This window comes from Thalassophryne amazonica, chromosome 7 (assembly GCF_902500255.1).
Source record: "Thalassophryne amazonica chromosome 7, fThaAma1.1, whole genome shotgun sequence".
Lineage (NCBI taxonomy): Eukaryota > Metazoa > Chordata > Actinopteri > Batrachoidiformes > Batrachoididae > Thalassophryne > Thalassophryne amazonica.
In genome coordinates, this window is record NC_047109.1 from 83,551,373 (window position 1) to 83,578,674 (window position 27,302).

Here is a 27,302-nt window from a genome sequence, read left to right on the forward strand (position 1 = left end):
AGTACTGCTAATGCTAAGTGCGAGTGCCCTGCCATTACGTACGCAGTATACAGGACATTATGTTGCCATACTCGTTTTGTGTTGTATGTCTCTCTGATGTGTCTTTATGCACAGTATCAATACACAGCACTTGATACTTACATCATAGGTAGCCCCTGGACAGTAGATGAACTGATTATATTTTAAACTTCTACGTGGTTCTACGTGGTAGCTAATTAACACTTTATTACGTGTAAGTGTTTTGTTTTTGAACTATTCTGCCTAAATGGCCTTTACCGTATTTTCCGAAGTATAAGTCGCATTGGTCCAAAAATGCCTCTTTAAGAGGAAAAAAAATGTATAGAAGTCACACTGGACTATTTGTTGCATTTATCACTTCATGCAGGTAGAAGCAAAATGGATTAAATTGCTGTATAATTCATTTATAAGGCACACACGGTGTAAAAGAGCACAGCTAATGAGCTAATTAATGTCACTATAAGGGCACAAAATGTGAGTAAACTGTTTCTTTCTGCCACTGAACAGACAGTCATATGTGAGGTGAACGTACGACACAATGACACATTTGAGAACCTGGTGCATCATTTATATATTTCCAGCACAAACACTGCTTTAATCAGCGTTTTTGTTGCAAATGCAAATGGCTTCTTTAAGCGACTGAACAGACTATCTCACATGAGGTGAAAGTACAGCGTAATTTAAACTCCTTTTTTCGTACATTTCTAAAATGGGTACAGAAAATGTGCATTATGTGCTTTGTTCCAACTGACAGAATTAAAAGTAATTTATTTTGGCTTGGTCCATTGCTTGGGTTTGCCCCAGCAAATTTGGTTTAAATCTGTATATCCATTAGGCACGTGTTGATGCTTGATGACCTTCGTGAGTCGTGACGTAACTCTAGATGTACATGGAGAATGACCAGGCTGGGATTTGTATCTACTGATGGAAAGCGTTTTATAATTTCAGGAAAAATTAATTAACTTCAATTTTAGACATTCTTACATTCAACAATAATAATAACGCACTAAAATATTTAAAGGAACAGAGGACTATATTTCCAAGATTTATGTTTTCAAAATAGTTATTTTAGCTCCTTTCATTCACTTTTGTGGTGCTGTTCAACATATAAACTTTAACTGTAGAAAGAGTTGTAATTATTGAACAAATAAAAATAAAAGCCTTCTATGTTGTTGCATTCTAGGCAGCCTTGTCTCCCTGTGTGACAGCTGTTATTTTGTACAGAATTGTTATTATGGCTAAACAGACCCTGATATGGACACTGACACACCGATCAAAATATCTTCTGATGCTCTGTTGAATTTAAATTTAAATGGCCCCAGAAGTCATCAAGAAGTGACAAAGCTGCAGCCCAGTGTTATTGGTGGCTTTATCTCAGCATTGCATGGCCATAAAATTTAATGCTTCAAGCCCCTGCTGGTGCACTGCAGGGCTGATTTTGTGTTGGAGAAGATAAGTTTTCCACAGATGATCATATATTGCCATTTTGTTGGCCGTCTGCAATTATAAAGCATCACAAATGCTACTTCCAGATTGCTGGGCCACTCCCACTGTCACTCTGGTTTTACCTGGTTAACAGTTCTCCCCATCGCATATAGTCACATCCAAGGCACTGTAGGGGGCACACTATTATTGCCTTGTTTTGGCGAGATTTACAGTCAGCTGTACTTCTGGTCAAGCTGTAATTGGCACAGCCATTGTTAAAAATACATCAAATGAGTGTAAGCCAGGCTGAACAAACCAAGTAACAAATAGTAAATTGTAACCTTGCAACACAACCACATCTCGCTGATTTTTTTTTTTCGACTCTTGAAGAGGCACACAGCAGTCACGGAGAATACTATCCTCCTATCCAATACTGCTTCTGGCTTCACAGGGCTTCGTAAGCTTCAATAATTCCAAGTTACAGAAGTTCAACATGGCGGCCATTAGACATCTGATTGCCATCATAGCATTTGTGTTTCTTGATTCTTTCATTACTAAAGTCAGTAAACCGGTAAGCATAGACATTGCTAACATCTGCTTGTGCTAACTACTTTAAAGACCCGTGTCCACGGCACAGCCCTCCCATTGACACTTTCATTCCAAGCCTTCATGGTCAGACTCTTGCAAAATCAAATAAACTTGCATAGCTTTCTCATAGACACATGTAGAAATTCAGCTGGCTTGGGGGGGGCAGAATGTTGACACAGTGCATTCCGGATTGCTTTTTGCCTATATACAATAGGGAGAATATATGGTAGACACCATCGGTACCCCCTGAGGAGTAGATGAGCTGAATATTTTAAAGTTGTTTCATGCATATATGTCTTTGTATGAGTGAGGATCAAAAATGGTTTATGATAGAAAGTTTCCACTCAGCATGTGTGTATACTATGGTGGCAAACATATGATTATGTGTATTGTTAATTAAGAGACTAATTTGGAGAAATCATTCCAACTCACAAATGCTTGAAAATAGACTTGTATTCAGAATCTATCCTAACTGCATGACAGATACGATATGCTAATTTGCACAGAATATAATTGTTTTTCTTGGGCTCCTCTGTTGCCCAACTTGCTCCCTATTGGTCCTTGTGACCCTTAGCTCTGTAGCTAAACTGAATTGGCCCACATGAAATTTAATTAGAGAAGTCTCAGTTGTATTGACTGCTCTATTACGACACTTACGCTGCTTTCCTGCTCCTCTTTCAGATGACACTACCAGAGTCGTGCTTCAGGGCCAGGACTACATCAACGCCAGCCACATCACGGTGTGCATCACTGATGTGGAATTGTTTGTTTTGTCCCTGTCTGACATTTAATGTAAACTCACCCTCCGTGTGGCGTGTGTTTGTTTGTTTATTTGTCCGTCTCTCAGGTGGCGCCCCCAGTGTCTGGTGTGTGTTTACGTTATATTGCGGCTCAGGGTCCATTGCCACAGACCTGCACTCACTTTTGGCAGAGTATCTGGGAGCAGCAAATACATACCATCATCATGCTTACAACTCTGACAGAAAGGGGACGGGTATATACATACTTCTGCTCTGTTGTGCTTTGATACTATAAACAGCCACATTTACTCTGGAATGAAATAAGTAAACTGCCAGGAGAGCACCTAAAACCCCAAAGCTCAGTGTTGAACCGCCCACTCGCTACACCATGATATGATGCACTCATACCTTATCACCATAACGTGTTATCGTATCAACACAATGCAGAGACATATGTCAGAAGAAATGTATAACAGGGCATGCACAGTGCAGTGTGTGCCTGTGTCCATGCAAGCAGGGGCTGTGAACTATGCGCAAACGCTGCTGAAGTTCTCCCACCTCTGACTGATGATACTCTTTTGAGAGAGAAATAAAAAAAAATTGACCTGTGTGCACAAGATAGTTATTCCCCACTTTTGATTAGATTATGCACATGAGTGTCTGCGCACTGTCAAATTGCCAAGTGTGCACAGAGAGGCTTGAGATAGAAAATAACTCCATGCATGATGGATGTAATTATTGGGTGTTTATGTGAATAGTAACAATTACTGAAATGTACGTTTATTGAGTGTGGAACAGTTTTGATGTATGATGTGCGCCACCTTGCCTTTTCCAGTGGCCGCATGCGCTTTGAATTATTTAAGTATTTAAGTAAGTCACGCTCACAAATTAATCAAAACTTGGAAACTAATTACATGTCATGTGTGTACGCAATAGGATTTCAGGCACAATACTCTGTTTTGCCATCTCTGCGACCAATCAAACACTCTGATGACACAGTGCACACTACGGAAGACGGGTTCTTTAAAGGAGCGCAACTTTACTTTTTTCCCACATTCTTTTGGCTGATCCTATTTCGGGTTTTAACAACAGAAACTTGCCTTTCCTCCTCACACACTCTTTTACGCAAGTCTGGTGGAGTTTAGCCACAGGTGAATGTGTCATTATTTTTGTTTCTTTTGGCTGCTCCTCTTGTGTGTGTGTGTGTGTGTGTGTGTGTGTGTGTGTGTGTGTCTGATTGATTGATTTTAATAGCAGGCAACACGCTATGATGCAGTACGGGAAATACGGCACCGTTGGCACTGCAGAAGTTTTGAACTTGCTCAGTGCACGTTAGGGCCTTGTCCCACTGGGGAGAGGATTAATTGCGCATGAATTGAGTATACAAATTGCGGGCGTTCGTTGTCGTCCGCAACAAAAATTGCCAAAAATGACAAATGTCCCAGTATGAATTACAGATATATTAATAATATATAGCAAATATATGATGAACAGTCACGGTTATATAACGCATGTAGTGAGGAAACTGATCCGACACATTGAGATTATCACGGCAGTATTACGGGTGTATTATGAATGCATCGCCCACATGTTGTGCGTGCACGGCATCTGCATTGTGGTCATAAAAGAAGCGCACTCGGGCCGTCGGCATCACTATTCACACCAACAATACAGCCTCTGGAGCATTTGCTGGACTTGGACAAGTTGATCACAAAGTGTTGTCATGCGAGGGTTGACTGTTCATGAGTTTGGGGAGCGGGAGGGGGGAAGCCGCTCGGGGTGTGAGACGGTGTTTTGTTTTTTTTTGTTTTTTCTTCAGCATGAGTTGTGGGTAAACAGCAACTCTTCCTTTTGTTGGTGTTAAATAAAAGTCCTGGATTGCAGCAGCTATGTCTTTGTGGATTTACACAGCCGGACTGGCACTGACTGGCAGGTATGTCGCTTTCTGCCACACTTTGGGTTTACGTGACGTGTTTGTTATGCATTCACAGATTGTCTGCAAAGCAGATGTAATAAAAACGCTTTATTCATGGCCATTCTGTATGCAGTCGCTACAACATATTTTAGTTTGTGATGTGGATGTGATAGGCACGATATATATCTGTTTTACACACTGTCCCAGTCCGCTGCCAAGCCGCAAATCCCCGTCAGTTGCGGATATCAGCGGTTAACGGCAGATATACAGCGCATAGAGTGAGTATGTATTGTGTATGAATTGAGTATATATGGAGTATGTAAGACGGATGTTATCCGCATTCAGATTTTTGAACAGCTCAAAAATCCTGGCTGCGGACATGCGTGCCTCTGTGGGTGATCACGGGCGTGTTCGGATGACGGCCAACTCATACAGGCATGTTACACGGATATTGCGGATGTTTGGCGAATATGGGCCAATTTTGTGCGCAATCCATACGCAAATCCTCCTAAACGCCAGTGGGACAGGGCCCTTAGATTTGAAACACGTTCGTAATGCAGAACTTACATTTCTGTACGAGCTTGACAAAAAGCACATTTGTACTGAATCATTGCATAGCGAGTGACCAGCGTTACTGATGCATGACACAACGATTACTGCAGCAGCTGCAGACTTACACCGTTTTTCATGTTGTTGTTGTTTTTCAGACTATGATTACTGTGATTACAAGGTTTGCTAGCGATGTCGACATAAAAATAAATTAAATGAACACAGTTGTCCATAATTACATGGTTTCATAGCCTTGGGAATAGCTAAATTAAAGTGTGAGCAAGATGCTAATGAAATAAATGATTTGACAGCAAAGATGCACCAACACAGAGGCAGACAGATATCAAGGACTTATTAAATGAAGCAGTCGCTGTCTGAGCTGCGTGTTGCTTGGTAACCAGATGTTTCCATTAACTGGTGATTTTCTTTATTTGTCAAGTGACCTGCATTTCTCTCCACTCGACCTCGCACTCACACACACAGAGTCTTCATCCTGCTCCTTATGTCATTATTCTTCAGTTTTCTGGTAGGAACAAACCATGCTGTTCAGAGCAAGCTTCATTTTTAAGAGTGTGGCTGATGTAAAAGCAGGACTAATCTGTTTCCTGACTGAAGACTCATGTCAAAATTAATGTAATATCTAAGTGATGTCAAACACTTGCAGACCAAGTGCCACCAGTACTGGCCACATCCACCGGAAGTGAAGAATTATGAGCACATGCAGGTAAAGTGTCATTCAGAGGAGTGCAACCTGGCCTATGTGGTGCGACAGTTCACCCTGACCCACAAACAGGTACGTGACTACAGTTGCACAATGAGGAGCTTTTTTTTGTTGCGTCTGTATGTTTTCAGTGGTGTGTAATATGTCTGAGCCATATGTCATACGCAAAGCTCACCACAGGTGACTGCCACTGTGGGGCAAACTATCAGCCAACATTCAGTCACTTCCATGTGAGTGGGTTTGAGTGTGAACAAAGTTGTTTTGCATCATCTGAGTAATCAGGTGTGTGTGTGTGTGTGTGTGTGTGTGTGTGTGTGTGTGTGTGTGTGTGTGTGTGTGTGTGTGTGTGTGTGTGTTAGCCTGTTGGGTTGTTTCTCATCGTGAAGCTTTTCTGGATAAATGTGACTCTAACAGACTTTATATGGCCCATTATCAGTTCAAAGAGTGTTGTTGTTGTGTGTGTGTGTGTTTGTTTTTTTTTTTTTTTTTTTTTTTTTTTTTTTTTTTTTTTTTAAAGCAAACAGGTAAATAACCGATGATGCTTAAAAAGGCAGGAAATATGAACATGCACGCATTCAAACGCTGATATGACTGTGTGTGGCCCATCTGTTCCTCTGGCTATCCTTGTTAATCCCTGCATGGAGTCACGGCTATATGCCCACTGTAAACTATAAACACAGCAATTCTCCTGCCTCCAATTTGTTTCAGTTCTGGTATTTTCCTCAATGCTGTCTGTCTATACCACCTGTTTTACGGTTTTGCCCGTCTTTACCGCATAATCTCAGTTCCACCGAGTGGCCACGTGCAACTTGGCTGTCCTCACTTCTGTTTTTCCAGCCTTCACCCTCTTCTACAGTGATAACTTTTGCAGATTTACTAATGTTACTGAAACTCATTCTCTCTATGTATCCATGCAAAATTTCAGATAGGTGGACTACAGGGTGGCATAACAGCCCAAAGAATAGAGTGGTCATACATCCACAGATTGTCGGGTCACGCCTGGCATCATTCCCTTTTACTGTGTGTTGCTGCATCCACCACACCACAGGACCACCTTGGGTCTTGGATGGCAGCCAATGCATCCATCCCCACCTCTTGAATTTAACAATCTGTCTGCTGCAGCCAGGTGAAACGTGGCTGTCCACTTCGCCTTCTCAAGTCACTGGGGGTCCTCAACACTAAGGCACCTGCATACTGGTTCATAGCCAGAGGAATGCATCACATGGTCAAAATACTGTGATACTCTTCATCTTACTAAAGTAACCATTCATTTGGCAAAAACTCATTCCAGCGGTACTCAAGGATCCTTCAAAGACACCTGACAGCAAAAACATGTAGTCATCACCTTAGATCACTGGTTAGCGTTCAGCTCTCACAACCATACAGTAAGACTGCAAGCAGCAGGTCTCCCTGGACTTGGATCTTTGTTCTCCTTCAAAGATATTGGTATCGCCAAACACCTCTGTCCAGCCACCTCATGACTCCATGACCTCTTCCTAGGTGTCTCTCAAGCTCAAAGGTTGAGGACTCAGAGACATGAATGTCACTGTGGAGATAAGTGAACATCTCTACAGGTTTGTCACTTTCACCACATACAAATACACTTCTGGTGGGTGAGTCTATGAAGTCATTGAAAGCCTGGATCCTGGTCTTCATCCAGGATACTCACATGCTGAGACATTCTGATTTCTCATTCAGCTTCTCAGTTGCTGCTGTATCCACTGATTCTGCAAAGATCACAGCATTGTCTATACGGTCAAGTTCACTAAACCTTTCTTCACCAATAAAGGCTTATAAGCCGCTGGTTTCCACAACCCTACCCGATATCCAGTCCATTCCAGCATTAGGAGCCATAACACATCCTTTCAAATGGCAGTTTTCACTGGCATTATGGGTAGATGTCCCATCTTTTATATTTGACCCATTTGTGCCAGAGGGACAGAAATGACATGTAGGATTCACTACATTTTGAGGAAAATTCAGATGAAATGGAGCCAGTAACACACTACTGTTCACATGTTCAAGTGAAACCATTTAGGATATAGCAGAAGCCAATAGTTGCAACACTGTCTCCAGATTTAAAAGCCAAAACAATCAAGACTCCCACCAACCCCACACTCATGATAAACCAATGTGTATTTGAATCAACCTTTAGATGAAGATGCTAGCAAACATAAAACATCTCAGGTTTAATTGTACTGAAGTAACTGACAGGCACATGTTTTGGTGTTGTCAGTTTTTGTCTTGGTATTGAACACATGAAAATGCAATGTACAGTTTGCCCAAATTATGAGACTTTTGAGACTCATAAACAGAAAATAGACAAAATAACCCATGAACAAGACACAATTCTTTTTATTTCCATTGTGATTTTTTCTACCTTAATGAACATTATATTCTCTTCCTATTCCAGAAAAAAAAGAAAAAACCTGTCTTGTATTTTAACATGATAATTTTAGCACATTATGTGCTACAATGTGCTAGCATGCTAATGCATAACTAAGCTCAATTACTAATATGCTGATGAGAAGATTTTACTACCCTGACCCGATAAAAATGCTAATATTAGCATACATAGTTGCATTCTAATGAACTGTAGAAATGTTTTTGCTTGGTAAAAAATAGCAGTCTTTTTGAGGCCATGCATTACTGACTGAGACTCCACGGTCCTCTTCTACTGAATAATGTGGCTATTCTCTTTACCAAGTGTTTACCATCTTGAAAACATGTTTGTGAAATTCTGTATCTGTGTATTTATGTGCTTGTGCATGCTTAGCGTGGCGAAGAACGCGCAGTCACACACCTGCAGTATGTAGCGTGGCCGGACCACGGCGTACCCGATGACCCTTCAGACTTCCTGTTGTTCATCAGCTCTGTCAGGGAGAGGAGGATAGCTGAAGAGCCGCTGATGGTACACTGCAGGTAACACATACAGTATGCAGCAGGGTTCTAGCCACGGCGGGTGGCACCGGGTGGCCCCACCCGGTACTGCAAACTTCCACCCAGCTCTCGGGTTCAAATTGGCTGTGCCACCCAGCACAGAATTTCTGAAAAATGAACTGAAATGTTGCTGAAAATGTACCAATTCAATTGTATTTCAAGCGTATAGAGTTAGTTTTGCAATTTTAAACCAATAATTAAAGTAATAAGAAATATATTTCTCATTTTCTTTGTTTCAAATTGCAAACAGCAGAGATCAGTGAGTTAGCACATTCTGTGGCCACAGAGCTGTGAACGTCTCCTCTGAATTGAAGGAAAAAAAACCTGCCATGAAAATTCTACATTAAATAATCCAGAGGTCTTTCTGTATCTGATGATACATTCAGAAATTTACAGTTTATTTTACAGGATTCGTGTTTCCAAAAAGCTCCAAGTTTGAAAAACAGCAGACGGTGTGGGAGAGGGAGAGAGAGAGAGAGCTGAGGAGGAGGGTGGAGAGGAGGTGGGCACAGCATCAGTGAAAGAGGTGAAAAACTGATTCACAAAGTTTTTCATTTGAAAGAGCAGGTTTGACAAATCAGTCCAGGTTCAGCTCTTGTTCAAATAAGGCAATTTGGTGTTATATTGTTTAAAAAGAAAAAGTAATGCAATTCCACTCAAAAATGTTGAAAAAAAAGCTAAACAAAAAACCCCAAAACTGTCAGGATGACAGAAAAACTGCCTGCTTCACTGAATTAAAAGCTACTGTGTCATTTTTGAAGAAGAGAGTAAATCCTATGTACATCAAATATTAATGTGTGTTTAACATTTTCAACATTATTTAATTTATTAACTTGGACTTTGACAGAAACATTCAAAAAACTTACAAATATTACAACATAAATATAATTTTTTTTTTATTAGTCTTGCTTTCAATGCATCTAAAAACCCACCCAAAATTAGTTAAAATAGGGCTTGCCAATAATGTTATACTGGTAAAAATGCTATAGCTTCGAGGGTGGGGGGGCTGCGGGTCCAGGGGCCCACGGTCCCCCGAAGCTATGAGCCACGATCACATAATTTACCCAGCACTAAAATGGTCCTAGCTAGAACCTTGATATGCTGTATTGTATTGTATATGTGCTGTACTTGTTTAGGGTGCCCATTGTTTTTTTTGTTTGTTTTTTTTTATTTATTATTATATTTGCAGTGCGGGGATTGGACGGACAGGTGTTCTCATCACCACGGAAGCAGCTCTGACTCTGCTGGATGAGGGTCGGCCAGTGTTCCCACTGGACATAGTGAAAACACTGAGAGACCAGCGAGCCATGATGGTTCAGACCACGGTACAGTGAAACAGCAAAGATTTAGGCTGAACGTCTCAACTCGTTTTATGAAAGGATGCTTTTGGATATTGTGAATAGTCTCTTTTCAATAATTTTACTTTCTTAATTTGTGAATATCATGAATCATAAGATGACACTTGTGTGGTTTTGTACACTGTTGCCTCACAGCAAGAAGGTCATGGGATTGATTCCCACCTGTGGCCTTTATGTGTGGAGTTTGCATATTCTCCCCATGTTTGTGTGGGTTCCCTCCGTGTGCTCCGGCTTCCTCCCACATCCAAAGTCATGCAGATTATGTGGATTGGAAACTTTAAATTGTCCATAGGTGTGCTTGCGGGTGTGTGTTTGTTTGTCTGCATGTGGCCCTTCGACAGACTGGCATCCTGTCCAGGGTGTATCCCGCCTCACACCCTATGACTGCTGAGATAGGCTCCAGCCCCCATGACCCTTAATTGGAGTAAGAGATTGGAGTTGAGTGAGCGAGTGAACTGTACATGGGAGGCACTGTGTATTCATAACGTAGGTACCACCTGAGGAGCAGATGAGCTTGTTGGTCTCATCTTAAAAGTGCTTAATAGTTTTACACAGGACTGTGTACATTAGCCACACAGGTATGATGACATACTTTGAGTTACTAATTAGAGCCTCTGAAACTGTTGGCGGGACATTAGGCAAGTCAACTGTCTCTTGATTAGTCATTGTGTCAAGTTGACCGATAAAACTACAAGTTCAATATAGCATTTACCTATTTTAGTTTGTTTCATTAGAAGCATTATTTGGTAGATAACGTTGGCTGCAAATATAGAAAACAGTTGTTAAAATAAGTTGGAAAATGCTCGTAAAGACAATTGAACATTGGCTACAAAGGTATGTCACCTGCTTTTTCATAAATACGGCTCGTCTGAATTAAATTATCCCGTAATACTTGTCATATCAGTCAATTAGTTTAAATAAGTTCACAAAGTAAAAATGGGCAAGGACTTCTTTCCATTGTCACCCATTGAAATTAAATCTCTAAACACTGTTATGAAGCTTTAATACGTAATGCAAAATGCTGAAAGATAAAAATAAATGAATGAATGTATTCGGCACACAGTTCAACAACTCTCATAACAAACTCATAACAAAACAACTTTACAAAGATCCTGTTGTGGCCGAAAGGGTGAGGGCAGAAGCAAAGCTTATAAATGCCCACCACTTATACTAAAAATAAAAATTATATACACACATTTATACAAGCATGCAACCATAAATACAATTTTCAGAATACTACCAGACAAACACTGTCACACAACCCACACTCCCAGAAGCAATAACAAAAACAATAAACCCAAGTCTTCAATTATAACAAGAAATTTTATAATTCTTGTAATGCCACCTAAAGCCCACCAAAGTACCAAGTACTTTAATGTTGTCAGGGCAGTTGTTCCAGGTGTTAACCTCTTTAACAGAGACACAGTGACTCTTTGCAGTAGTTCGGATCTTCAATATGATTTGTTACAAATAATTCTTATAGCTTTCTTTTGCAACAAAAATATTGAATTAGTATTAGTTTTATATGTATTTCCCCAAACTTCAATGCAGTAGGTCATATATGGAATGAGCAATGAATGATATAAAATAGTTAATGAGTGTTGGGAAATGAAATCTCACGCTTTATGCAAAATTTGCAACGGCTTTTGACATTTTAGATTTAACAAAATTAATATGCATTTTCCGGCACAGTTTATCATCAATAACAATACCAAGAAATTTTGTATCACTTACAGTTTCAATATCATTTAATGATAAATCTCTGTAGGAATTCCTGGACTTGTTTCCAGATATAATACACTTTGTTTTACCATAGTGGAGTGATAATTTGTTTGAATCAAACCATTGTTTAAACTTCTGTAGCTCCTTCTCCATCATGTCCAAGGTCTGTCCCAAGTGATCTCCACTACAAAACGCTGTTGTATCATCTGCAAACAAAATACAACTGATGGACTTGGAAACCGAACATATGTCATTAATGTACAGAAGAAACAACAACGGTCCCAGAAATGAACCCTGGGGCACCCCAGAAATGAAATTATAACCAACATGACTAATAAGAGGATTTGACTCCTCTTGCTTATTAAAACGTTTAAATAAGGGTTGTTAACTTCAAACTGGGGCAGCACGGTGGCTTAGTGGTTAGCACTGTTGCCTCACAGCGAGAAGGTCGTGGGTTCAATTCCCGTGGTCTTTCTGTGTGGATTTTGCATGTTCTCCCCGTGTTTGCATGGGTTTCCTCCGGGTGCTCCGGTTTCCTCCCACGTCCAAAGATATGCGGGTTAGGTGGATTTGGATCTTTAAATTGTCCTTAGGTGTGCGTGTGGGTGTGTCTGTGTTTGTTTGTCTATTTGTGGCCCTGCGACAGACTGGCGTCCTGTCCTGGGTGTACCCCGCCTCACGCCCTATGACTGCTGGGATAGGCTCCAGCCCCCCCGCGACCCTTAATTGGACAAAGCGGTAGAAGATGAATGAATGAATGAATTAACTTCAAACTGTTTGATACTGCAAATTTTGTTGAACCGGCTCTGTTCTGTATAAACTGAACTAAATTACGTTAAGTAGAAATCTGAAATGAGACTTGCTCCTAGAACGGGTACCTCCATCCATCCTTCCATTTTCTATATCCGCTTACTCCAGTCAAAGTTCACGGGGGGCTGGAGCCTATCCCAGCAGTCATTGGACGTGAAGCAGGGTATACCCTGGACAGGACACCAGTCTTTTGCAGGGCAAGCAGGTATCTGATGCCATTAAATGTTACCACTGTAACTAAATTATTTGCCATACAAATTCACCCCGTGGAACACAAGCAGACATGATCCTAGGTCTTGTCCTGACAGTGTGTACATTAGTTACATCCTTCTCATGTGATTGGTGGATTCTATGTGATGTGACATTGATCATTTGTTGCATTGTATAGAGAAATACAGTACTGTATGACTCATGTCATTTACCATGCATTTTGGTTCCACGTTTCCTTCCACTGAATGACACAAATACCTTTTCATAAAAATGTATCCATGATACAAGAAAACTAAATCCTGCACGCCATAGGCCAATTAGAATCCTGTGAAGTGGTCTTTGGGACATCTTAAGCGGCTGTAGCAGCACTGTTGGATGAAGATTTGGACAAGTTCCTACTGCGATTTTTCGACATATAAAGGAAAACAGTTATGCACTGCTTCAGTCCTCAGTGGCTCTGGCTCTGCTCAACAGAGTGAACTGCTGGGCTAACCCAGAGCCTCCTCTGCTTAGCTACTGATGTCATTGACAGAGCCAAAGGAGCAACTGGAGCAGATGTCTCTGTTTTCTGACATATGTGAGGTTTTATCATATTTCCTTCCTCTAGCGACACAAAGGTGGCTGCTACAGTAGTGTACGTTTGGCTACAGAGCTGTCCCATGCAGTTGGAGGCTTGATGCCCTGATCTGTGGGACCTCACTGGCACACAGGAGAGTGTTTCTCATTACTTTGATAGAAACTGGGATTAGGAGAACTCTCCAATCACTAGCCTGTTTCTGGGCCACTGCTGGTACTTCTATCACCCTGATTTTGAAATGAGATATCTTCCCTGCAGTTTTGTCTTTGAGGAAGCTGCACTGATGGAACTCTTCCCCTTAGTTCCTGCACACAGTTTGTGTCTCAGAAAGTGAGAACCTGATGCACCATTAACCTCTTCAGTGATGAGACCTGTAACAATCATTTGTATGTTTAACAAGAAGTACTTGTGGTGCGCAATGTCCCATTAAGATGCTGAGGTGAAACATGATCTCAGTTTCTCTGTGAAAAAACACAGGCATTGTGGCTGTTCGATATGTTGAGCTGAGGTAATGTAGCATGGAAGGTAATACTTCATACTTTGAGGCTGTTAGGTCCAGAATGCAAAGCAACATCGTCTCCACATAGTGCAGCGGATAACTGAAAAAAATAATTCAAATGGTGATGCAAGCAGCAAATTGGGCACAAATACACCTTAGACATCACCCTTTTTGAAAAGGCAGGCTGTCCACTTGAATTTTCAATAGGCAGCCAGGTAGGGGTCAAAATTAAAAGATGCTCCAGTCATATTGAAAACTATGCCAAACTATTTGTCTGAACACAGAGATTTCAAAAAGGTTTACTTTGGACTGTCTGTGACTGAATGTTCTGGAGTTATGGGCTGAAAACAGCAAGAATGGTGACAAAGGTCAATTCCAGTTTGTACAGGGGTCAAAAGTTAAAGTTGCTCTAATTTTGGACACAATTGATGCAAATCATTGGTTGAGTTAATAGGGTTTTAAAAATAAATAGTTTGCATCATGTTACGGGGTAACATATGTCACATGTTATAGAATCCAATGGATGTTGATCTTGTTTAACCTTTACTTTGCAGACCAAGCAGAGCAAGTCAAAACTATTCCATTTATTAATCCTATTAGCTCAACCAATAATTTGCACCACTTTAACCAAAATTGGAGCAACTTTAACTTTTGACCGGTGTACAATCTGAAATTGACCTTTCTCACCATTTTTGCTATTTTTCCCCATAGCTTTTTCAAAAGTGTAATGTCTAAGGAGTATTTGTGCTAAATTTGGTGCTTGCATCACCTCTGTAAATATTCACTTATCTGCTTATGGTGTAAATATGAACTCTCTCCACTGCTCACCTGTGAGATGTAGACAGAACTAATAATAATGATAATAATTTCCTTTATTGTCATTGTACATTCATATGAATATAACTTGAGGATCCCTCATTAGTTTGCAAATATATGCATGTATCTTAGCCCCCAAAAAACTGATCAGGTACTTTCTCTGGCTGTGATGTTGATGTGTCTAAAATGATCTTCAGTTATCATTGTGTGAGGTCCTCCATGTTTTGTCCATCGTGGCGAAACATACAGTAACTGACACTTTGCATGTGTTTGTTTCAGTCTCAGTTCCAGTTTGTGTGTGAGGCTATTCTGCGAGTCTACAAAGAGAAGCTGGAGGGATCTGCAGCGCCGCCGTCGTCCTAATCATCTATGTAAACACAACTAGAGCTGCAAGCGACTCCCAGAGGACACGCTGTAGTTTCACACCTACGGGACCATCAAATAGAGTGAATAACGAGCATGTCTTCGGAGCACAGCTGTCTGGTGTCTGTGCAGCCTATATTCACGGACAGAATATGAAACCTACGCCTTGTCGGCCTCAGTTTTTGCTGATCCTGCATTAAGCTTCTAGAAGCTGCGGTCTCCATAGAGACCGAGATAAGACTGATCTGAGCTGCTAATTTTTATCCAAGAGGCCACTCAGAAGCGACGCCTCTGCTGATTGTGCGACCCTCTGCGGAAACATGCCTTTGACACCTCGTAGTCTACGGAAGAAAAGGGGGCAGCAGAGGTGGATCAGTGTGATCTGTGCTTCAGCTACGTGTCCTTAAGCGAGAAGCACGGCGGGCTTTAGATCTGTATGGCAGATGAGTTCGCTGTGCATCACATGCTGTCTGCTAGAGGAACACAACCTACTGTTCATCACTCTTTAAATTATTGAAACACACTGAATAAACGCACTGATTCAATGATGTGCCGTCTATTTGAGTGTCATTTATAAGATAATTAATGAGCAGATGTCACTTAATATTGATGTAATGTGGCTTATTATTATCACTGTGATCTGTTTCACTGACCTATTCCTTGTAACAGAGCAGAAAGAAACCACTCCTTTAATCTTCGTGTGCCTCTGAAACTGTCCTCCCATCAGCGAGACCATCTCAGCAAATCAGCTCCAAGTGCATGATGACAAACTTATTGACACTGAGAGTGACTCCATAACATTGAGGGTATTGATATTAACACTATAGTCTTATTATAAGGTGGCATGTACAGTTTGTAGCTTCCTGCCCTCCAAGGTGAAGCCAACCAAGCTGCAGAAAATGGCTTTAAATATATAAAATTCATCCAACAAGATATCTTAAAGATTCCTAACAAGATAATATATTAAACTGAAAAAAAAAAGAAATCTCTATAATGTAGCCAATAACTGAGCAACAGTTGACAAAAAATACACACACACAAAATAAAAAATTTAAATACTGACCTCAAGTTAAAGTTAATTATGGAGTTCCACAAGGTTCTGTGCTAGGACCAATTTTATTCACTTTATATATGCTTCCCTTAGGCAGTATTATTAGACGGTATTGCTTAAATTTTCATTGTTACGCAGATGATACCCAGCTTTATCTATCCATGAAGCCAGAGGACACACACCAATTAGCTAAACTGCAGGATTGTCTTACAGACATAAAGACATGGATGACCTCTAATTTCCTGCTTTTAAACTCAGATAAAACTGAAGTTATTGTTCATGGCCCCACAAATCTTAGAAACATGGTGTCTAACCAGATCCTTACTCTGGATGGCATTACCCTGACCTCTAGTAATACTGTGAGAAATCTTGGAGTCATTTTTGATCAGGATATGTCATTCAAAGCGCATATTAAACAAATATGTAGGACTGCTTTTTTGCATTTACGCAATATCTCTAAAATCAGAAAGGTCTTGTCTCAGAGTGATGCTGAAAAACTAATTCATGCATTTATTTCCTCTAGGCTGGACTATTGTAATTCATTATTATCAGGTTGTCCTAAAAGTTCCCTAAAAAGCCTTCAGTTAATTCAAAATGCTGCAGCTAGAGTGCTGACGGGGACTAGAAGGAGAGAGCATATCTCACCCATATTGGCCTCTCTTCATTGGCTTCCTGTTAATTCTAGAATAGAATTTAAAATTCTTCTTCTTACTTATAAGGTTTTGAATAATCAGGTCCCATCTTATCTTAGGGACCTCGTAGTACCATATCACCCCAATAGAGCACTTCGCTCTCAGACTGCAGGCTTACTTGTAGTTCCTAGGGTTTGTAAGAGTAGAATGGGAGGCAGAGCCTTCAGCTTTCAGGCTCCTCTCCTGTGGAACCAGCTCCCAATTCAGATCAGGGAGACAGACACCCTCTCTACTTTTAAGATTAGGCTTAAAACTTTCCTTTTTGCTAAAGCTTATAGTTAGGGCTGGATCAGGTGACCCTGAACCATCCCTTAGTTATGCTGCTATAGACGTAGACTGCTGGGGGGTTCCCATGATGCACTGTTTCTTTCTCTTTTTGCTCTGTATGCACCACTCTGCATTTAATCATTAGTGATCGATCTCTGCTCCCCTCCACAGCATGTCTTTTTCCTGGTTCTCTCCCTCAGCCCCAACCAGTCCCAGCGGAGGACTGCCCCTCCCTGGGCCTGGTTCTGCTGGAGGTTTCTTCCTGTTAGGGGGGAGTTTTTCCTTCCCACTGTGGCCAAGTGCTTGCTCACAGGGGGTCGTTTTGACCGTTGGGGTTTTACATCATTATTGTATGGCCTTGCCTTACAATATAAAGCGCCTTGGGGCAACTGTTTGTTGTGATTTGGCGCTATATAAAAAAAAAATTGATTGAATTGATTGATTTCACTGAGGTCAGATCAAATGTCTGTGCAAAGGGGAAAACGTAGTCACGTTGATCCTAAATATACATATTTGACCATCGCAAAGACTTTTAATTCAAATCTATACACTTACTGTAGCTTTTGGCCTGTACTTGACCTATGTGTTAAGTGGGCTGTATTACTACAGTGCTTTTCCAGCTGATGTTCAGAGCTTTACAATGATGTCTCACATTCAGACATTGATGGCCTTCTTATGACCAGATTTTCAGATTTTAGCGTCTTAAATGTGAATACTTTTCTGGTTCATTTTACTAGTTTTGAATATTTTTGGGACTGTGAGAAAACAGGACATTTGAAGGCATCATCTTGGGCTCTGGAAAACACCGGTGAACATTCTTCTTTTTTTTTTTTTTTTGACAGAACAACCAGTCAAATAACTGTGAAAGTAATGGTTCAATTAATCAATGATTAAAATAATCATTAGTTGCAGTCCCACTTCTGAATGACAAAAATAATTCATGCCACACGCCACATTTTGCAGGACCGACGGTTTGTGAACATGTGCCACTCAGCGTGTGTGTTTTGCGCCGCGGCTTCGTGAGGATTTTGAGGAAAAACTGCTGATGGGTCTGTCCGACAGGTGGCGCTGGTTCGCCGGCGCGGGTGGGTCGGCCGCTCGCTGGGAAAAAGAAGTTTGTTGTGCGCTGTGTTTTTACGCAGGCGCAGATCGTGCCGTTTGTCCTGTTTCGCTGGTTGACTTTTACCTGTGATGTAGTTTCGCTTCGGCGATTGATTAGAACACATCCATCACCGGGATCCGAAGCGATCCAACATCTGACGGACTTTCCCTCCGCCGGCCCGCCTGACGCACGGACTCCCCCTGCGGAGCGCCGGACGGGCTTTCTCCGGGATTTTAAGTCGGTGCGCAACAGAGGAGGCAGGTGCACGGAAGCGGACAGGACACGGGAGGAGGTCTGACCGGAGCCACCGATCGGAAATCAACTGGTTGGCGCTGGTTTAATCAATATGCGGCTGGAAACCTCCGGACCGAGACGAGCGATCGGTAGCCCAGAAGCGGAGTGACTCCTCGCCTCGGGGAAGAGGAGGAGGAGAAGCAGGCGGAGGCGGCACCGATTCTCGTGGGGAACAGTTTTCCGGTCAGCACGGACCTCCTCACCTTGTGGAGCAGGAAGATGATGGGCTTTCTGCGCCGGACGTTCAGCCGCCGCTCACGGAGCCGTTTCGCGGCGAGAGAGAAGGAGGAACGGGACGGCGGAGGAGGAGGAGGAGTGGGGGTGAGTGGGAGCCCTCTGCTCCTGGCCCATCAGCAGCAGGTCGTGCACGCGCCCGCCGTGGTGACCGGGGGAACGTCCGTGCACATCCCGGCGGCAGGGAGCGCGAGGAGCATCATCACGTGCCGCGTGCTGCTGTTGGACGGTTCGGACGTCAGCGTGGATCTGTCTGTGAGTGTGCACACGGCCACGGCAGGCGTGAGGCTGGTTCAAACCAGCGGGCCGCGGCCCCAGGGCGGTCTCTTTAGGGATGAAAGTGTGGTACACCACGGTGTGTTTAACTTTTAAAATATAATATGACGACTGAATGCAGTCATTAGTTATTAATGTGTAATAATAATTGGTCATAATAATACACACTTTATTCATCCTCTCAGGGAGATTATTTCTGCAATGAACTCATACACACAGAGCCTTGGCAAGAAGCACAACCTAATGTGCATGCTATTAATAATACATTTATATAGCACTTTCAAACATACAAACTCTTTTCAAACTAAAATATAATAAAGATAAACCATCCTTTTGAAACTGTGATTAAAAATGAAATAGTTGTTTTTTTTTTAATCAAAAAACACAATGTGATCACCCAGACTTGCAAAATCTCAGCCACAAAAGCACAGTACCAGAAATACCAAAATAGCTCTTAATTCTCTCTACCAAAATACAGTGATAACCTCTATCAAAGGTTGCACTTAAGTCCAATAAAAACCAGTGTGGCAGACTGAATGGTCCCCCCCACACACTGCAGATCGGTCCCCCTGCCTTCACTGCAGATGCGTCAGCAGCATTTAACAGATTATTGCCTCATTTCCGCTTAAAACTGATTTTACAGTGATTTAAGAGGTTTTACTTTGTCATCTGATGGTTAATAATCACATTATTTCCTTTGATCAGTTTGGGTGTAGAGAGTCAGACTCAGAGAGTCAGACTCAGACGTGCTGCTGTCATGCTCCAATTGCTCCTATGACATAATGCTGAATTTATGTGGAAGTGATTGTTGTACTAAAGCCTCACATATCTGTCACCGAGATAGATGATGACTGGAGTGCAGTTTGAAGCAGAAACAAGGTGATAATCTGTGAATCGCTGCTGATGCTCCGAAATGACACATGCACAGTGAAGGCAGGGGGGACAATTTTTAGGGGGGGAACATTCAGTCTGTGACACCAGTGTTGCAGACCGAATAAGACTCTCTTCACCCAAAGCGATCAAATGATGTAATGTGAATGTTAACCATCAGATGACAATGCAAAACCTCTTAAATCATTCTAAAGTCAGTTTTAAGCAGAAACGAGGCAATAATTAGTGATGCTTTGAAATGATGGAGCAGCAGCTAGCAGCTCGTGTGGCTGCGGCGCTCTGATCACTTCCTCCTTCTTTTATGATGAAATAATGGTGAATTTATGTGGAAATGATTGTTGTACAAAAGCTTCAGATATCTGTCACTGAGATAGATGATGACTGGAGTGCAGTTTGAAGCAGAAACGAGGTGATAATCTGTGAATCGCTGCTGATGACGCATGCGCAGTGAAGGCAGGAGGACCAGTTTTTAGGGCGAAACGTTCGGTCTGCAACACCGGCACTGATAAAGGATCTGCATTAATGGCTACATTTGATATTGGGAAGAAACTGACAACAGTAAAGCTGTTGTGTTGTTGTAGTTTTAGTATCTGTGATTTAGGCTCGTGTCCATTGTGCTTTTTTATTATTTCCCTAAAAGAAAAATTCCAAATTTCACTTCACATTAAAACAGTTTTGTTTTGAATTATATTCTGTATTGATGTTGTGAAGCATTTTGCAGCAATTGTCTAAAATGTATTATATAAATAATTGTGTTGTCTTGTTCTTGGAAAGAACTAAGTGTTGTAGCTCATTTGTGAGATTGTTGGTCACAAAGTAACGTTATAGTCCAAGAGGGTGTGTCCAAATTAAACCCTCTTAATCTTTTTGCCTTTGTAACCTATCACGTCGTTGGAGACAGCAGAGATGTCACTTTAATAGTATCAAGAGACTGTTTAAGTTTGTGTTTTGATTGTTTTCAACATTTATATCCTTTATATAAGAACTGGACTGCATTTATATAGCATTTTTCCATCTGCATCAGATGCTCAAAGCGCTTTACAATAATGCCTCACATTCATCCCAATGTCAGGGTGCTGCCACACAAGGCACTCACTACACACCGGGAGCAACTAGGGGATTAAGGACCTTGCCCAAGGGCATTTAGTGATTTTCCGGTCAGGCTGGGATTTGAACCAAGGATCCTCTGGTCTCAAGCCCAACAGCTTAACCACGAGACCATCACCTCCACTAACAAATTGAACTGGCATCAAAACAGAAAAACAATATCAAATATTGACTCAAGCCACAAATTTGAAAATCACAGAAAAGTTCCAGATTAAATACATCATACTAAATAATTACTTTAAGAAAAAATATTTAAAACACACACAGGAAAATATAATAAATAAGCTGTATTATAATAGCCTGCCCTGCGACAGACTGGCGTCCTGTCCACAGTGTACCCGGCCACACACCCTATGACTGCTGGGAAAGGCTCCAACGCCCCCGTGACCCTTAACTGGAGTAAGCAGGTATTAAAAATGGATAGATATATTTGCACTCTGTGTGTCAGTCTGCCTGTTTCAGAGCATTGCGCAAAAACAGATTTGACCCTGGCTTTTGCCCTTTGGCAAGCCTTGTGAAAAGGACAAGTTGATCAGGCCGTTATTTGCCGAGTTATCATTATGTCCCACATAGGCTAAAATGATGTTGGTGGACACATAATTAACATATGTAGTGTTGTATAACAATATTGCCCAATTGTTCGGATTGTTACTACAGTAATAAAATAACTGTGTGCCCACCAACAAAATTTTAGCCCATTTGGGACAAAATACACCACTATCTCAGCAAATAAATGTCTGATTGATGATGAGATTTCACAAGGTTTGTCCTTGGATCGAGATACATAAGCACACCAAAAGACAAAAGTCAGCTGTCCTCAGTTTATGACGCTCCGCAAAGACACACAGTGTCTGTAAAACCGTGATAATATAGATGTTCAGTTTTCCGTTGTAATCTTACCTTGTGGGGTCCCATTGGACTGTGGTGTCATTTTTGCATATAAAGTGCAAATAAAGCAATATTTTAAAAATGATCAACATGAATATATTTTATGGCTTTGCACATAGTACAACATGAAATTAGAATTTATTATTATTTAAAATAATGGTTCCCTGTGCCTTCAAAGTCACACAAATACATCAAAATCTGAGTTTTCCTGTTATTTTCTTCAATAATATAGTTTCACTGTCTGAGAATGTCATTTCTTTTCACGAATATATTATTTGATAAAAATGGATAAAGGTGGTGCACCAAAAAATACATTTTTAAAAATATTTTTGGTCACTTCACATAGAAAACTTTTTTCCTGTGTGTTTTATGAGAAAGTCATTTAAAAATTACCCTGGTATGACATATGGTATTTGTGTAGCACACAAAAGAAAACATCTGGTGTCAGAGGATGAGGGTTAATAATTGTAATAATACAAATATAGATATGTAAATGACACCAACAGGTAGGACGGTATCTGCTAATTATTTCAATTACTATTCTGAATATTGTTATGAGTCACTGTGTCATTTTCCCACAATCCAATGGGACATTTTTAAATTCTGTGTATTTGATCAACTGTCAAGTTTTCATTAATATAAAACAGAGGTAAAATGCAAATCTTCATGTTTGAAAAGAACAAACTTTGTTTGCCTTAATACATTACTTAAATGATTAATTGATCATCAAACAGCTAATAGTTTCAGCTACTAATAGCATAATTACCGGTACTAAGGATTGCTAAGGGTATTTCTATTATTGAATGATGTTTGTTATTTTGATTTATCACTTTCTGTAGTGTATGAAGTAAAATGTCTAACATGATTATACTAACACCACAGTGACTGTCTATAGATATCCAAAATCCAAAAATATTTAGTTTTAAAAGACATTAAAGCGTACCATAAGATGACAGGTGAGAATGAGAGAACATTTAACATTTTTACTTGATAATCACAAAATTAAATAATCACTTATTAAAGTAGTTGTTGCTTTCTTGTCAGTGAACTAAATGAATTATGGTTTGGGTTTTAATCAAATGGTGAAGAAATACACAAATAACAGACTCAAAAGAGCAACAGACAAAGAAAGTGCACAATAATAAAAGAAAAAGCCTTGAGCTGATGTAACACAGGAAGGCAATTAGTAATCTAACAGTGTCATCTGAATGTACAGTAATACTATACAAATAATGAATGTTTATGAGTTCAGTGGTAGGAATATTTCATGAGGTGGAAGATGGAACGTACCATTCAGTGAGGTGAAACCTCATGAATTATCCATTCCATTGAAAGAATGAAAAAACATTTATTTGTTTTCTATAACATTTCAAATAGATCCTTGTCATTTGATATTTTATTAATTTCTAAACGACAGAAAAGGGACTTAAATTTTGGTGTGCATCACTGGTGCTTTGACATCAACAGCCCAACATGAACTTTGAACAGGAGTCCAAAATTGTTCTCCTTCAAATCGTCATCCACCAGCAAAACAAATTCTGCCGTGTTTAGCTAAATGCTACCCCCACTAGCGTGGGCGATGGTTGCAGCGTGCGATGGTACCAAACGTATTGAAACAAATTTGCATGGTAAATGCAACACAACACAAAAGGGATGAATAAACTGTGTCACATGACATACAAAGCACCAATCAAATGACAAGGATCCACTCAGCCATTATATAAACAACAATAACACACTGTGTTTACAACCACAAATAAAAAAAAGTTGTTTGTCATGAATATAAAATAATGTGACAGGTCTTAAAGCCCTATATTATACAGCTTTTCAACAAGACAACACAGGTCAGAAGTGTCCTATAGACAGATATTACAGTTTTTAGTTGAAAATTACCCCACAAATACTCAGCTGATGAATCCTTAATATAAAATATATATATATATATATATATATACGTATATACCAGTGAAGGTTTCTATGGCTGCTGTTATCTCAGCTGTTACACACTCCAGGCAGTTTATAATTTGCATGCAGGCTGCCGCTTCACTCCAGTTGACAGTCTACATACTTAGACTGCAAAATGTCAGACACTTCAAGCCTCACAGAATTTTTCCATTTTGATCCTTTCTGAGTGAAAAATCCTTCAAATGTGTTGACAGATGATGATACTTATAGGATCATTCACCAGACTTATAGCAAATAATTCCATGTACCTTTGGCAGAACTAGTCTTTTTTCTAGGAGATTTAAACCCAAACTGTTCACAATGCTGGCATCCATTATGGGAAAACCCACTATTCTTATGATGCAAAAGTGAGGGTGGGGTTGGTTTTTACATTCTGTTGCCAAAGGGAATTCCCCAGAAACCACTTGGCTCTGACAGACAACAACAACAAAGCAGATACCATTTTCACTTTTGGGTTTCAAAGGAAGAAAAGAAAAAAGAAACAACACAGGAAATTGACTATAAGGGGAGGGGAAGTCAAGGATCACTATGTCTGATAGATTATACCGAGTTAAGTGCTTTGATTCTCTAGCCTTAACAGAAATCTTCCTGTTGCCTGCTACTGATTTAGCTTGACTTTTTTCTTCCGGAAAAGGCATGGACCATTTCTTTTAGAAAAAGTAGACCAATGGCATGGTACTTCACTTCACCAGCAATAAACAAACAAAAATAAAAGAAAGTTATGGAAAACATAGGCCATGGCATGGCATGGTATATTCATTGCTAATAATCCAGCCATTCACCATTTCGTTTTAAGATGCACACAATACTCTTCCCTGTCTATTTTTATGATTCCATCCCATTTTAATTTTATGGGCTATTGGTTGATGCAGACAAAACATCCTAAGTCCTATTATTAGGTAAGAATTCTGATTCATTTAAAGAGTCTTCCAGTATAAAAATATGTTCAGTTTTTACAGCTCGCATCTCAAAATAATCAATTCTAAAAGCTCCCTTCATTTTTAAGTGCATTTTGTATCCGATGCATTACATCTTACATATCCTTTAAAAAAATGTTTTTACTTCATTTCAGACATTCAGAATGATATACAACCGCTGGCAAAAATTATGGAATCACCGGCCTCGGAGGATGTTCATTCAGTTGTTTAATTTTGTAGAAAAAAAGCAGGTCACAGACATGACACAAAACTAAAGTCATTTCAAATGGCACCTTTCTGGCTTTAAGAAACAAAATTGTGGAAGTCAGTAACGGTTACTTTTTTAGACCAAGCAGAGGGAAAAAAAATATGGAATCACTCAATTCTGAGGAAAAAATTATGGAATCATGAAAAACAAAAGAACGCTCCAACACATCACTAGTATTTTGTTGCACCACCTCTGGCTTTTATAACAGCTTGCAGTCTCTGAGGCATGGACTTAATGAGTGACAAACAGTACTCTTCATCAATCTGGCTCAAACTTTCTCTGATTGCTGTTGCCAGATCAGCTTTGCAGGTTGGAGCCTTGTCATGGACCATTTTCTTCAACTTCAACCAAAGATTTTCAATTGGATTAAGATCCGGACTATTTGCAGGCCATGACATTGACCCTATGTGTCTTTTTGCAAGGAATGTTTTCACAGTTTTTGCTCTATGGCAAGATGCATTGTCATCTTGAAAAATGATTTCATCATCCCCAAACATCCTTTCAATTGATGGGATAAGAAAAGTGTCCAAAATATCAACTTAAACTTGTGCATTTATTGATGATGTAATGACAGCCATCTCCCCAGTGCCTTTACCTGACATGCAGCCCCATATCATCAATGACTGTGGAAATTTACATGTTCTCTTCAGGCAGTCATCTTTATAAATCTCATTGGAACGGCACCAAACAAAAGTTCCAGCATCATCACCTTGCCCAATGCAGATTCGAGATTCATCACTGAATATGACTTTCATCCAGTCATCCACAGTCCACGATTGCTTTTCCTTAGCCCATTGTAACCTTGTTTTTTTCTGTTTAGGTGTTAATGATGGCTTTCGTTTAGCTTTTCTGTATGTAAATCCCATTTCCTTTAGGCGGTTTCTTACAGTTCAGTCACAGACGTTGACTCCAGTTTCCTCCCATTCGTTCCTCATTTGTTGTGCATTTTCGATTTTTGAGACATATTACTTTAAGTTTTCTGTCTTGACGCTTTGATGTCTTCCTTGGTCTACCAGTATGTTTGCCTTTAACAACCTTCCCATGTTGTTTGTATTTGGTCCAGAGTTTAGACACAGCTGACTGTGAACAACCAACATCTTTTGCAACATTGTGTGATGATTTACCCTCTTTTAAGAGTTTGATAATCCTCTCCTTTGTTTCAATTGACATCTCTCGTGTTGGAGCCATGATTCATGTCAGTCCACTTGGTGCAACAGCTCTCCAAGGTGTGATCACTCCTTTTTAGATGCAGACTAACGAGCAGATCTGATTTGATGCAGGTGTTAGTTTTGGGGATGAAAATTTACAGGGTGATTCCATAATTTATTCCTCAGAATTGAGTGAGTCCATATTTTTTTCCTCTGCTTGGTCTAAAAAAGTAACCGTTACTGACTGCCACAATTTTTTTTCTTGATTTCTTATAGTGTTTCTTAAAGCCAGAAAGTTGCCATTTGAAATGACTTTAGTTTTGTGTCATGTCTGTGAGCTGCTTTTTTTCTACAAAATTAAACAACTGAATGAACATCCTCAGAGGCCGGTGATTCCATAATTTTTGCCAGGGGTTGTAGAAACGTACATTAGTAGGGAAGGTAAAGGAAAGTTTGTGGATGTACTAAAAGGAAGAAAATTATCAGTTGAAGAAAAGGAAGAACTGACAAAGCCAAGGGAAAGAATGAAAAAGTAATGTCATTCAAAAACTGGTGAAGACGGAAGAGAAAGGAGAGCTCCTGCAGGATAAAAGAGAAAGGGCATCCAAGTTGAGAAAAGAAAAGGTTAATCCCAGAAGTGCCTGTCAGCAGCTCTTAGGTGAAAGACAATGCAACAAAAAATATAATATATAAAGAGACTTTAACATGATAACATTAGTTCTCTTTCTCTTTTTAATAGTTATGATCAATAGCAGCATTTATTGTCACATAGTGATGGATAGTCAACACGCTTTCTCTCTCTCTCTCTCTCTCTCTCTCTCTCTCTCTCTCACACACACATATATATATATATATATATATGTATATATATGTACACTCAACAAAAATATAAACGCAACACTTTTGGTTTTGCTCCCATTTTGTATGAGATGAACTCAAAGATCTAAAACT

The 27,302-nt window shown here is 40.2% G+C and overlaps 2 protein-coding genes across 3 annotated transcripts in view; both read left to right on the forward strand.

Moving 5' to 3' along the window:
- Window positions 1–15,799, forward strand: part of ptpn3 (protein tyrosine phosphatase non-receptor type 3) — a 33,763-nt gene extending 17,964 nt beyond the window's left edge. For both annotated transcript variants that reach the window (XM_034174853.1, XM_034174854.1), the window contains exons 17-22: window positions 2,713–2,771; window positions 2,879–3,025; window positions 5,900–6,028; window positions 8,733–8,878; window positions 10,086–10,221; window positions 15,168–15,799. In XM_034174853.1, coding sequence (XP_034030744.1) covers window positions 2,713–2,771; window positions 2,879–3,025; window positions 5,900–6,028; window positions 8,733–8,878; window positions 10,086–10,221; window positions 15,168–15,251 — 701 coding nt within the window. In that variant the 3' untranslated portion in view covers window positions 15,252–15,799. The remainder of the gene's footprint in view (window positions 1–2,712; window positions 2,772–2,878; window positions 3,026–5,899; window positions 6,029–8,732; window positions 8,879–10,085; window positions 10,222–15,167) is intronic.
- Window positions 15,800–18,397: 2,598 nt separating this feature from the next.
- Window positions 18,398–27,302, forward strand: part of epb41l4b (erythrocyte membrane protein band 4.1 like 4B) — a 62,572-nt gene continuing 53,667 nt past the window's right edge. The window contains 1 exon segment of the mRNA XM_034174856.1: window positions 18,398–19,146. Coding sequence (XP_034030747.1) covers window positions 18,877–19,146 — 270 coding nt within the window. The 5' untranslated portion in view covers window positions 18,398–18,876.